The sequence below is a fragment of the Colletotrichum acutatum genome (assembly GCF_030867785.1).
Source record: "Colletotrichum acutatum strain CBS 112980 chromosome Unknown BDZ83scaffold_10, whole genome shotgun sequence".
NCBI classification, from domain to species: domain Eukaryota; kingdom Fungi; phylum Ascomycota; class Sordariomycetes; order Glomerellales; family Glomerellaceae; genus Colletotrichum; species Colletotrichum acutatum.
The window spans coordinates 513,019-525,254 of NW_026849004.1; the positions used below are offsets into that span (position 1 = coordinate 513,019).

A 12,236-nucleotide genomic window follows, 5' to 3' on the forward strand; every position below is an offset into this window, starting at 1 on the left:
TACATATGAATTTTCATTAAGACCTGTCACAGAGAGACAATGTGCACGCGGTGCTGAAACGGCGACGTCGAGTTTAACTTGATATATGGGGCATATTGCTGGGATGCACCAACCTCGAAGGCTAAATTACTCTATCTTGGCACCGCGTAATCCCCTTTGTTTTGTTTGATAGAACCCGAAGATCGGAAGAAGAAGACGCCTGCATGTTCGTCACTGTCAAAAACTCCAAGTTGAGTGCACTCGTGCTTCATATCAAGGGTTAAGAATCGGGCATGCCGTTGAGTAATACGGAGAAAACAGGGGAACATCAGGCAATGCTACCGCGGGAGAAGTTTTCTCGAAGCCCGTCATGGCCTGATTGCCCAATGTGGCCGAAAGGACCGGGCTTTCAGGGAGATCGGACCGGGGTCAAGGGGGGCTATCGGCTGTCCGCCGTTTGCCGAGCGCGGCATTGTGGGGAGCATGGACGGGGTTTATCTCGTATCGTCAGGGGATCACCGTATTCAATGGTGACCCTCTAATAATAGGGATCATGTGGATATCTCTAGGCAATGGTTAAGATGTGAGGAAGTCCCTATGGTTCGCGGTCTAGAGGGGGATTTCGTGACAGCACTTGCTCGAAAGACCGAGACTCAAATTCGTTGATCATTTGCCTTTGGGCAGCTTTCTATCGTTCAACATGTACCCTCACTCGTTCTTGGGTCTTTTGACTTCGTGCCTTTCGATTTGCTCTGTTGCCCATGCAATTCCAACAGAACGACGCCAGGCCAACGATACCTCTGCCGACGTACAGACCTACTTCAACCTAGATGGCGCAGCGCACGGCGACAGGGTCAAGACACTCATTGCTGATGGCTACCGCATGATATCCTTGAGCAACTATGGCACAGCGCCGGGCGCAAAGTATGCCGCCGTCTGGGTACGGCGGGATGGAAACCCTTTCGAAACGATCTACGGCGCAGACGAGGCGACGTATGATGACTGGTTCGACTCGTGGAAGTCAAAGGGCTATGTACCGACGCACATCTCCGTCACGGGACCGGCTGGCAGCACCACCTATGCGGGCGTCATGGAGAAGGCCAATATCACCAACTGGACACAGCTTTGCGGTCTCAATAACCCCTATGAATTTGACAATGCGACCAATGGTATCGAAATGGTCGTGAAGGGCTTCAGCATGTACGGCACCCCGTCGGACCGCCGGTATTGCGTTCTGGGCCATGAGAATGTCGGAAACCAGATGTCTACTATCTTCTACTCATCCGGTAACTACACCATCGACTATCCCAAGATCTATGAGTCGGAAACAGCGAAGCGCTTCTGGAGACCATCTCGCCTCTTTCTCTCAGACGATCACGTCGTGACTCCCCAGTTCGTGGACACCACCGTTGGGAAGTGGGTAGCTATGAACGATCTCACGGCCGAAGAGCTGTCTTCTCAGATTGAATCGCAGAAGCAGCAAGGCCTTCACCCAATCGACCTCCACGGGGGTGCTTCTGGACAGGACGTTCGCTTTGCCGTCATCTTCGCTGAAGAAGACATTCCCGAGCCCCGAAAGTGGACCGCCACCGGCTCCTTCACCGGCTTCAAAGACAACACGGGTGCTACAATGGCCTTCGACACCGCAATGCAGAGCTGGATGAAGAAGAACGGTGTCCGCCAAGCCCAACTCGCGATCACGTCCAACGGTTCGACCATTGCCGAGCGTGGATATACCTGGGCGGAGAACGACCGTCCCATCGTCGAAACGGACGACATCTTCCTTCTCGCAAGCGTGAGTAAGATCTTTGTTCACGCGGCCATATTCAACCTCATCGAGGCCGGGAAGCTCAATTACTCCACGGCCGCATACCCCTTACTCGGATACGACAAGCTTGCAGACGCCCGCGCAAAGGACATCACCATCGATCACCTCCTCACACACACGTCCGGGTACAATCGCGATCGATCCGGCGATCCGAGTTTCTTGTTCCGTGAGATCGCCATCACCCTGTTCAACGGCACTCGCGCCGCGACGCTGCGGGACGTCATCGAATATCAGGCCGCCCGCCCGCTCGACTTCGCCCCCGGCACGGACTACGCCTACTCCAACTATGGGACCATGCTCTTGAGCTACATCGTCAGCAACATCACGGCGACGCCCTACCTCGATTTCTTGAAGGACAACATCCTCGGCGATCTAGACGTACGTCTGTACGAGACAGCAGCAGAGAAGCACGCTGGGGACCGCATCATCCAGGAGAGCAAGTACACGGGCTATGACCCGCGAGAACCAAAGTCGTATCGCCTCGTGCCGGGCCCGTTCGGCGGCGACGGGGCTATCAAGGAGGAGTGCGCGGGTGCGTTCTCGCTTGCGGCGAGTGCGGGTACGGTGGCGAGGTTCATAGGCTCACACGCAGTCAGCGGCACTGGCGGCCGGGCGCCGTTTGCGGAGCGGGACGGGACGGTGGTTGGGGCGCGGACTTTTGCGTCGAGCAGGCCTGATGTTGACTGGGCTTTGACGATTAATACCCGAGAGTATATCTCTGAGGCGGAGTTTGATGACTTGAGGTATTGGAAACTACCTTTTGTGTTTGAGGACTTTGCGGTGGCGTAGACGGAGAGGAAGACAAAAAGAAGTAATGTTGAATTGGAGACTTGTGCACATGAAGCCTAATGTTGATCTCGGATATGTTACTGAAGTTCTAAGCCTAAGTGATACTAACGTCGAGCCCCCTCAACGGACCAGGCTGACTTGCTTCCGATAACGGCATACTCCCTCAGTGCTTCCAAAGCTTCCGCGTGCTCACGCTCAATAGCCTGAGCATGTTTCACAGACCGAGGCGTAATCGAGCAAGGGAACGGCAATGGACTTGAGTTGAAGCCATCCGAGTACGCGAAGCTTTGTGTATATTAAGTCAGCTCTCGGTCCTATACGTGTGCGAGGAGGAGGGGGCCAGAATCACATGTCCACTTCAATATCTCTGCCTTTCTCATCTATTTCGGGGTTGACCTCAAACCCCCAAAGTATCCTCGCGATATTCAGGGCTACGGAAGCAGACCCAAGGTGCATGCCTGGGCAGATTCGGCGACCCCATCCAAAGGCACTGTGGCCAAATGTGCCGGGGTATTCGCGTTCAGTCAAGAACCGCTCAGGTCTGAACTCATGGGGTTCCGGGAAGTCCGCTTCGTTGAGATGAACTAGGAAGTCACAAGTCAGAGTACTTAATAGGATGATGGACATGTCGGGCTTAACGTACTGCTCCATAAAGGTGCGATGACGGTGCTACCCTTTGGGATGAACATGCCCTTGTAGACATGATCGGCGGTGCTCGCATGGGGAGTGCCGCCGAGCACGGCAACAGGTCGCCAGCGTAAAGTCTCCGAAGCTATGGCGCGAACATACTCGAGCCTATTCAGATCATCAAACGTCGGCAGCCGGTCGCTTCCGACAACTCTGTCAAGCTCCTCCTGCGCTCTCGGTATGAACTGCGGGCCAAATTTGGCACAAGCCAGGAGAAAGCTGGCTAGAGACCCGGCAGACTTGAGACATTGGCTTATTAGCTACGCCGACTCTTTGCATGGGTGCGAACTATGGAAGGGGAAGTTATCTCACTGTCTCAACGCCAGCTCCAAAAGGTGAGCCTGCCGTGTACGCTATCTCGAGGTCTGACATGCCGAGGCTGGATTGCTCTTCGAGCAGATGTTTTGCGAAGGACTCGGGCGCAACACCTCTAGTGACTTTGTCGCGGACCTCATCCATAAGCTCGGTGTACATCTGGATGTCTTTCTGCCTCTGTTTCAAGACCTCGGCCTTCCAAGGGGCCAAGAAGCTGGGGATGTACTTGAGAACAGGGTATCTTTCTACTGCAAACTTGCCAGGGATGCTATATGATGGGAGAAGACGTTAGAATTGCGAAGCTCTTGTAGATTTTGGAGGAAGAAAACTCACTTGACCGATGTCAAACGTCCCATCGACTCGGCATTGCGTTGAACAACGATGTCACTGGCTATATTCTCCACCCTCCTACCGTAAGTCACCATCACAATGACAGACGCTGCATATCGTTCAAGATGTCTTCTGAAGTTTCCGGGACTCGCGAGGAGCTCATGCATAAGCACTTTGGACTCCAGACTCTGCACCGGCCGGTACGTCTCGCTCTGTCGCTGCATGAAGCCGCTGTGCAGGAGCTTTCGCCATCGCCGCCAAAAGGGAGAGTAAGAGGCCATCAAGCCCCTCATGCCGCCGGAGAGGAGCTCGCCGCCCATAATAAAGCGTGGACGTGACGAGAAGATCGAGCCCTTCTTTTCGAGGAGGTCCCACGCCGCTTGGGCTGAGCCCAGAACGATGGTTGGCGTCGGACCCATCTGGAGGTAGACGACGTCGCCATACTCCCTACTCAATTCCTGGAACCAGAGCCATGGCTTTCGGATGCCTGTTTTGATGACCTTGGGACCCGGGGGAAGCTGTGATCGATGTGAGTAGAGCTTCCACTCTTGCCGTAGCTATTCGAGGTCGATAAAGTCAGGATAGTTTCCGGTAAAGCGTGTCAAAATAAACATTTCTTACCCGAGGAAATGTGAGGGCTAGATAAGAAACTCCAGCGATCAACGCCAAGTAGGCGAGCATGTCGAAGAGCATGATGAAGTGATTGACGGTTGGTAGACCCGGATAAGAAGTCTGCAACTTCAACGCACGCATACATAGATGTTGAGTCGCCAATCTTTCTTCGGCTATCTAAAAGACTTAGCCGGAGATATCTATGGGTTTGAGGGGGGACAGAGTACTAGATAGCAAGTAAAACCGAGGCTATTCAATCTTTCGATGGTCAGTCGAGCGGCTAGCGCTTCAACTTCGACTCTTCCAACAATTGCCGATCTTGGCGAACACGTTTCAGCAAGCCACAACTGGGTCTCTTCAATCCTTCCCGTTCGATAGTCATGGGAAAATCAAGTCACGATACGAAAACTTCCCCTTCATAACCCCGCAGTCTGGCTTTAGAGCTGCACGTGGGTTACGCGGGGGAAGCAAGCTGCGTGTGGGGGAATCACCCCCGAAACGAAACGGTCCATGCATGCTTCTTGCTGACTCCAAACTTACAAACGCCTTGGTTGGATGGTGGATAATCATACCCTGGTCTTTGGTAGCATCACCGCGGCAGTTGTTCGAGTGAGATGAAGAGCATGGAAAACGAAGAGGTACAAAATCTAGGAGGTTCCTGTAGGCCCGAACCGAAAAGATTGATGTTCCCTGCTTGTACAATACTTGAGGATACTTCAGGACTCGAAACTCTCACCAAAGTATAGACGTGAGCTTTACTTACATCTCTACTATGAAACCTGAACGTTCCGGTTGGCTGAGCAAGCCATTCTTGACGTCGATCCTTCTTGGCATAGGAGGGTTTCTCTATGGATAGTGAGTCTTTCTGCACAACGATAGCATCCTATCAACTACATTCTCACACAATGACATAGTGATTCTGGAATCATCACACCTAGCTTGGCGCTCAAGTCTTTTCTCGCATATTTCGGAAATCCTGATGCTGCCCTTCGAGGTGCTATTGTGTCGGTATATCAAGCCGGAGGTACGATTTACTCTGATAACGGCAACAGCTATTTGTCTAATGACTCTACCAGCATGGTTCGGAAGCGCATCTGTTGGTGTAACTAGCGATAAATTTGGCCGCCGTAAAGCCATTGCCTTTGGCTGCATATGGGGAGTTATAGGTGGTGCTCTGATGGCGGGTGCTGCCCATGTCGCTATGCGTAAGTGAAGTTTCAATCTGACAGATACGAGATGCAATACTAAAGATTGGAATCAGTCATCATGGGCCGACTGCTAGTCGGTTTTGCAGTCGGTACAATTACTGGCGTAGCTCCAGTCTTTGGTGCAGAAATTGCCAAGGTAAATTGCATCACTCTACAAACGAATTATGATAGGTACAAGGAGCTGATGTCTTCCAGACTCATGAAAGAGCCAGAATTACAGCCGTTAACCAGATGAGTGAGTTGAAGCTTTGAAGATAGGCCTTTGGTCACACTTGCTAATCAGATAAAGTGGTCGCCTGGGGCTTCTTCGTCGCTCTCTGGACCGGCGTTGGCGAAGGCAAATGGCAGAATCCTAACCAGTGGAGGCTCGGCTTCGCCATCCAGAGCGTTCCCGCCTTGGTCCTGGGCATTAGCGTTCTCTTCCTTGGCGAGTCGCCTAGATGGCTCTGCCTAAAGGGTCGGCATGAGGAAGCTGAGAAAGCTTTCCGCAACTACCACTATGACGGGACCAACGACGACTGGTGCCGCAATGAGTTCGCCATCATCCAGGTCAACATCGCAGAAGAGCTACAGGCTCAGGGTCGACTATCCTGGGGCGACCTATTCAAGACGCCGGCGTTCCGCAAGCGCCTCTTTGTCGGCTCTTTCGTGTGGGCTGCTGCGATGCTTTCTGGCATTTCGTTTGTGCAGTATTATCAAACGGCCATCTATGCCACGCTGCAGTTCAGCCAGGATCAACAGCTTCTCGTCAGCGGTCTCTATGGTTCTGTGGCACCCGTGGCATGCTTAATCTCGCTGTTCTTCGTCGATCGCATCGGTCGAAAGAAGATTCTTATCATTAGCTCGTCTCTATTGTCCCTTTGTTACTTGGTCATCACCATTTTAGCAGCAGTTTACCCTGCAAGACCCGGATTCCCAACCAATGAGGCGGCCCAGCGCGGTCTCATTGCATGTATTTTTGCTGTTTCGGCCAACTACTCTGCGCTCCTTGGACCCATGACATGGATTATTCCGTAAGTAGTATTACCCTGGGTAGCGGTATCCGAATTGTCATATTGACTGGAACGCAGACCTGAAGTCTTCACTACGGAGCTCCGAGCCAAAGCGAACGCCATAGTCCAGGTCATCCACTATTCCATAAGTCTTATCATTACGCAGTGTTCACCAATCGCCCTGGCCGCGGTGGGTTGGAAGTACTACGTATGTTGATTCTTTGCAAATCACATTCAAATGAGTCTGTCTGCTGATCCAACAACTCAGATACTCTTCATCCTCACCAACGCTCTCTGCGCTGTCGTCTTTGCATTCTTCTATCCCGAGACCAGAGGTATGATGATAAACATCGTGATCCATCGTACAGGAGCGGGAACTGACACTTCACTCATAGGAAAATCCTTGGAAGAAATTGATGAGATCTTTGGCGATGTCAAGATCGTGCGTGATGTTGACTTCGCCGAGAAAGCTGGAGTTCAAGAAGTAGAAATCCGCCAGCGACACTGAAAAAGTTGTGGGGTTTCAGCCCGACAGTAGAAATCAGAGATATACGTCTACTCTACTGACATTAGGTACATCATATACATTGATAAAAGAGACACCCAACCTCAATTTACAGGCAACGGATCTCAGCTCCAGATCCCGCCAAAAAAAACCATGTGATGTTTTATGGAGGCTAAGAAGTGTAAAATACTATTATCAAGAAGATTTGGAGAAGCAATCGTAGTTCCTGTAAGAGATTTTGGTACCATGACACTTCCGTTGATGCTGCCACCATGCAGATGTTTTACCTTTCGAGTGAGAGCTTGAGATTGAATTTCAAATTTTAATACGTTCCAAAATTGCTCATCACTACACGGTTGCTCAAACACCTTTTGAGGGCAGGGCACTACTTACTTTTGCTACCCTTGGTGATGGAAAAAGCACCATAATGTTCGGGATTTCCAGTTGATTATTAGATATCAATTCGCCGAAATACCCCTGACAAGCGTGGACTAAGATTTCTTGCGGGCTCAAACCTCAAATACAAGCTTTTTGTTCAATCCAAGCAGCCAATTTCGCACATATCATATGTGTCGTGATGAATCAATCATCCTCTTCATTGCTTCCGAACTCCAGCCGGTCCAGATGCTTTCCGAGTCAGCTCAAACGCAAATCTTCGTTCTTCACTTCCCTCACGACAACGGATGGTGGTGCTTGAACCGGGCTCACTGCCGCTTCCATGTCAATGGCTTGCTCTCTCGCCTCCATCTGCACTACCGGAAGCTGACCAGCCGTGCCATGTCGCAGCGTCCTCCCCCTTCGGTGTCTCCCTACATCTAAACAGGCCAGTACGTATGTCCATATCAGGATGGACCCCGCGCTCATGAACAGCCAGGCGAGAGCGACGGACTTGGTATCCTGCGACCAGTCTTCGTGCAACGCGTGCCGCACAGTGAAGAGGCTGAGAGCCTGCAAGCCGATCCAGGTGAGCCAGTAGAAGTAGACCAGACCACCAATGCGACCAGGCGGGGGAAGAATGCATTTGTGGATGCTAAAGACCGCTGCGTAACAAGTTTGCGTGAGAATCAGGACGATCAAAAGCTCCGCCATCCAGGCGATCGGTTGTTTTGACTCCGAGGATGCTCTCATCAAGGTCATGGTGACCAGAATTGTGGTGAAGAGGCATGCGCCGAGGAGAACTATAACTGAATATCTGGCTTCGTCCAAGAGGCTTGTTCGTGGCGACCATGGTTGTCCTCTTCGTCGGCGGAGCCACATCTTTGCCCGGGCGAGCGGAACTATGTAGAGAGGCATTGCTGGCTTCTTTGAGGAAAGGGATGGATATGATGAGAACCCGATGCTTTCTTCTCGGGTCTAAGATCTTGATAGGGCGATGTTGTTGAGAGAACACTGAATATCTTGAGGCTGCAAAAACCAAAGAACAGGCCGCTCATCAGCGGCCGCTCTGGTCTCGCAAATGGTGGATCATCGACTTATTTAAGAACCTGCTCTGCTTGGCTCGTGGAATGTCATGATGTGTTTTCAATCGAAGAGGCGTCAGGAGAGTTCGTGTACACGCACAAAAGCATTTTGGGGCGTTCAAGTCACTGTGGGCGAATTTCACCTTGATAGACATTATTGACTTCTATTGGTACTCAAAATTGTGTCTAGTGATTCAGATTCAAGACTGCACCTTAGGGTCATCTCAAAGAATGCTGAAGGATGAGATTTGGGGGTAAAAGACGAGGAGAATGTGGAATTAGATATTGAGCGAATGGCGACATTAGATATTTGTTCTGATCCCCTTTTCTTGTTCAGGCCGTTCCGGACACGTTGAAGGTTTCTTGTAGGCAATGGCGTTTGAAGTGGTGTTCAAGGTCACGAGATAAGCTGGTTTTGCCGGGCCTCCGAACGGGCCGAGGGGGTCGAACCACGCTGGTTGATAACTTTGGCGTGACTGAGAGTCTTCGGCTGCGATTGCCTGGTGACTTTGCCTTGGGTTGTAGTCGGCTCGGATTGTCTCCGACGTGGAGCACTGGTAGTCGAATGTAGACGAAGTGGTTGTCCCGGCAATCAGATCAGACGGCCGTGAGGGCCTCTTGTTGAGGAGAATATCGCTCACTTACGAGACACCCCGCGCGGGCAATTGAACTCTCCCCGGAATTGTATGGGTCGACTGGACGCTCCCCTCCAAATCTCCAACGTGTTTCTCCCCCGACCGTGCAGAGTCGGTACCCGCAGCTGTGCGAAGACCACCATGTGTCTGGTGTGATGTGGAACTGTGGTGAGAGCCTCGAACGGTGAACCAAGCAGCGGACCGGTGGTTGGAGGGTCAAACTTCAGAGTCTCCGTAGCCCACCCGCAGCGACCCGAACCCCATGCTCCATACTCCGTGTCTTTCCCCTCACCGACATGCCTCCGCGCCCGGCTGCCCAGCTCCGCACCAACAGGAGTTCCCAGACTCGATGGAGTGTACACGAAGAGTACCTGGACACGACGCGTCCACGAGGGCGCGGGGCAGGTTGGGGACCCCCTCTTCCTCGCTGCTATCTGCGGTAAAATGCCCCTCTCGTGGGAAGCTGGAACTTGAAGACAGCATCGACGATGCGAGGCCTTGACTAATGGCGCGCGCTGCAGGGCCGGGGTGGGTTGGATGTGGGCTTCTGTGGATCTCACAGCTGGACTCTTGGCCGCAACCATGTAGTTTGAGACCGATTGGGCGGCGTGGTTTTTCCATTGAGGCCTAGAACTTGGTTGCCAGGTTTTTTTTCCCTTTTTGTGATAAGCTAAGAACAAACTCACCGAGCCGCCGTACTTAGTTACGTAGTTCTCTACGATTCTTCGGACTGAAGATATCAAATACTGCAGTTCGACAAATTCTACCCGATTCTCGGTCAGTGCGATCGGATTAGTAGTCGGTAGGAAAAGGTTGCGCCAAGCGAGGACCAAGATCAGATTGATGAGCTGTCCAAGCTGCATGGCGCATATTGCTGCAGTCCTCGCATGTGGGATTACTCAGATACAGATTCGTACATAACAAGTACAAAGTCTTGTTCTAGATATTGAGACTATTCTCTGTTAGGTATGCGTAGGAGTACGGCAATACTATCTCAATGTCTACCTGCGGCCCATCCGGGTCCCATTAATCTAGATCCACCAGACTGGCGGGCACTTGAAGGGAGAGAGCATGGGTTCACCCATGTATCTAGACATTCCTGACAACCTCATTGCTGAGCATTGGTCCGTGTTTAGCCCCGGCGTCTAGTCCGTGTGCCTGTATCAATGACATCAGCGGGGTTCCCAGGATGCCGTCACGGCCGGCCAATTCCCAAAGCTACCCCTCCATCATGCCACCTTATTGACCCCTCGGTCTTTTTTGGGCTCGAAGTACGCCGTGCTCTCAGCTATTCAAAGCTGGCTTTCTCCCGCTGATCGTTTCGAGCTTTTTCCTCTCCTCCTTTTTCATTCCAAAAAGTTTGATACCCAAAAAAAACCTTCTCTTCAATCTTTGCAGACGCCTCTTTTACCTTTACAACCAAGCCACATTCACCACCACCAATCCTTCAAAATGCCTCAGTCCATTCCCACCGCGTCCCGTCTTTTGGACCTCTTCAGCCTCAAGGGCAAGGTCGTCGTTGTCACGGGTGCCTCCGGCCCCCGCGGCATGGGCATTGAGGCTGCCCGCGGCTGCGCCGAGATGGGTGCTGACCTTGCCATCACCTACTCCTCCCGCAAGGAGGGTGCTGAGAAGAACGCCGCCGAGCTCGAGAAGGAGTACGGCGTCAAGGTCAAGATTTACAAGCTCAACGTCAGCGACTACGACGAGGTTGAGAAGACCACCAAGCAGATCATCGCCGACTTTGGCAAGATCGATGCTTTCATCGCCAAGTAAGTTTCCGAACCTCTCCTCTCTCTAGCCCCGCGGAGCTCTTCAGTGTGAGGGAAGTCACTGACAACTTTTCTCTCCGCAGTGCTGGTGCCACCGCCGACGCCGGCGTCATTGACGGCACCAAGGAGGCTTGGGACCACGTCATCCAGATCGACCTGAACGGCACCGCGTACTGCGCCAAGGCTGTCGGCGCCCACTTCCGCGAGCGCGGCTCCGGTTCCTTCGTCATCACCGCCTCCATGTCCGGCCACATCGCCAACTACCCCCAGGAGCAGACTTCGTACAACGTCGCAAAGGCCGGCTGCATTCACATGGCCCGCTCTCTCGCCAACGAGTGGCGCGACTTTGCCCGTGTCAACTCCATCTCTCCCGGTTACATTGACACCGGTCTGTCCGACTTCGTCGAGCAGAAGGTCCAGGACTTGTGGAAGAGCATGATCCCCATGGGTCGCAACGGTGATGCCAAGGAGCTCAAGGGTGCCTACGTCTACCTTGTCTCCGATGCTAGCACCTACACCACTGGTGCCGACATCGTCATTGACGGTGGTTACTGCTGCCGGTAAATGCCTCGTTTTGTGTGTAAACCGGGCGGAACAACAGCACATGGACAAGGAAGACTGGAAGGGTTCTTGTCCTGGATATGATGTTATGACTACTTTAAAAATAATAGACCAAAAAGTTGAAAAAAAAGAAAGAAAAAAAAACACTGTAATCTCAACTGAGTGATGTCCTGAATCAATCTTGCCCAATAATTCAATACCGTGATACCTCACTCAGGTAGCACAATAGCTAAGCAAAACAGCTTTTTTTCTCTCCTCGCATACGAGACCTGATACAAGCAACTCGAACAGATCGCAAAAATCCATCATATTCATTCCCAACAACTGACTCAATTCTGCAGGATGTTTTTCACAAAATTTGTGGTCTCACCGCATGTCTCCGCGATTATGAGTGATGATGTATACGTGATGACATGACCTCGTTCCTGGATCCGTTTTCTTAGCCTAATAAGCTAGCTATTGTGGACTACCCGTCAACGCTCCACCTGTCGCGTTTTCCTACCATGAGCCATCCTACATTGTGATCTTGAGCTTGGTCCACTGCAACTCCATCACAAACCTCC

General features: G+C 52.0%; 6 protein-coding genes across 6 annotated transcripts; 3 read left to right on the forward strand and 3 right to left on the reverse strand.

Annotated features, from left to right (window-relative positions):
* Positions 1-679: 679 nt before the first annotated feature.
* On the forward strand, positions 680-2,596 carry BDZ83DRAFT_568020 (beta-lactamase/transpeptidase-like protein; the record flags this gene model as incomplete). The annotated part of the gene is made up of 1 exon (XM_060504014.1): positions 680-2,596. The coding sequence occupies one exon, from the start codon at positions 680-682 to the stop codon at positions 2,594-2,596; it is 1,917 nt and encodes a 638-aa protein (XP_060369808.1).
* A 104-nt stretch (positions 2,597-2,700) lies between these two features.
* BDZ83DRAFT_567849 (cytochrome P450) lies at positions 2,701-4,621 on the reverse strand (the record flags this gene model as incomplete). The annotated part of the gene is made up of 6 exons (XM_060503997.1): positions 2,701-2,881; positions 2,946-3,180; positions 3,240-3,522; positions 3,596-3,866; positions 3,932-4,485; positions 4,550-4,621. 6 exons carry the CDS (start codon positions 4,619-4,621, stop codon positions 2,701-2,703), a joined length of 1,596 nt encoding a protein of 531 aa, XP_060369809.1.
* A 691-nt stretch (positions 4,622-5,312) lies between these two features.
* On the forward strand, positions 5,313-7,565 carry BDZ83DRAFT_759930 (general substrate transporter; the record flags this gene model as incomplete). The annotated part of the gene is made up of 9 exons (XM_060515156.1): positions 5,313-5,395; positions 5,455-5,564; positions 5,617-5,745; positions 5,802-5,884; positions 5,944-5,983; positions 6,038-6,761; positions 6,819-6,948; positions 7,009-7,075; positions 7,136-7,565. 9 exons carry the CDS (start codon positions 5,313-5,315, stop codon positions 7,246-7,248), a joined length of 1,479 nt encoding a protein of 492 aa, XP_060369810.1. The 3' UTR covers positions 7,249-7,565.
* Positions 7,566-7,777: 212 nt separating this feature from the next.
* Positions 7,778-8,975, reverse strand: BDZ83DRAFT_16297 (uncharacterized protein). The gene is made up of 2 exons (XM_060501411.1): positions 8,806-8,975; positions 7,778-8,734 (listed from the first exon to the last, which is right to left on the reverse strand). Exon 2 carries the CDS (start codon positions 8,536-8,538, stop codon positions 7,882-7,884), a length of 657 nt encoding a protein of 218 aa, XP_060369811.1. The 5' UTR covers positions 8,539-8,734; positions 8,806-8,975; the 3' UTR covers positions 7,778-7,881.
* On the reverse strand, positions 8,976-10,406 carry BDZ83DRAFT_16296 (uncharacterized protein). Its single transcript, XM_060501410.1, has one exon. The coding sequence runs from the start codon at positions 10,201-10,203 to the stop codon at positions 9,343-9,345; it is 861 nt and encodes a 286-aa protein (XP_060369812.1). The 5' UTR covers positions 10,204-10,406; the 3' UTR covers positions 8,976-9,342.
* A 386-nt stretch (positions 10,407-10,792) lies between these two features.
* Positions 10,793-11,676, forward strand: BDZ83DRAFT_568157 (short chain dehydrogenase; the record flags this gene model as incomplete). Its single annotated transcript, XM_060504035.1, has 2 exons — positions 10,793-11,112; positions 11,196-11,676. 2 exons carry the CDS (start codon positions 10,793-10,795, stop codon positions 11,674-11,676), a joined length of 801 nt encoding a protein of 266 aa, XP_060369813.1.
* Between the last annotated feature and the right edge of the window lie 560 nt (positions 11,677-12,236).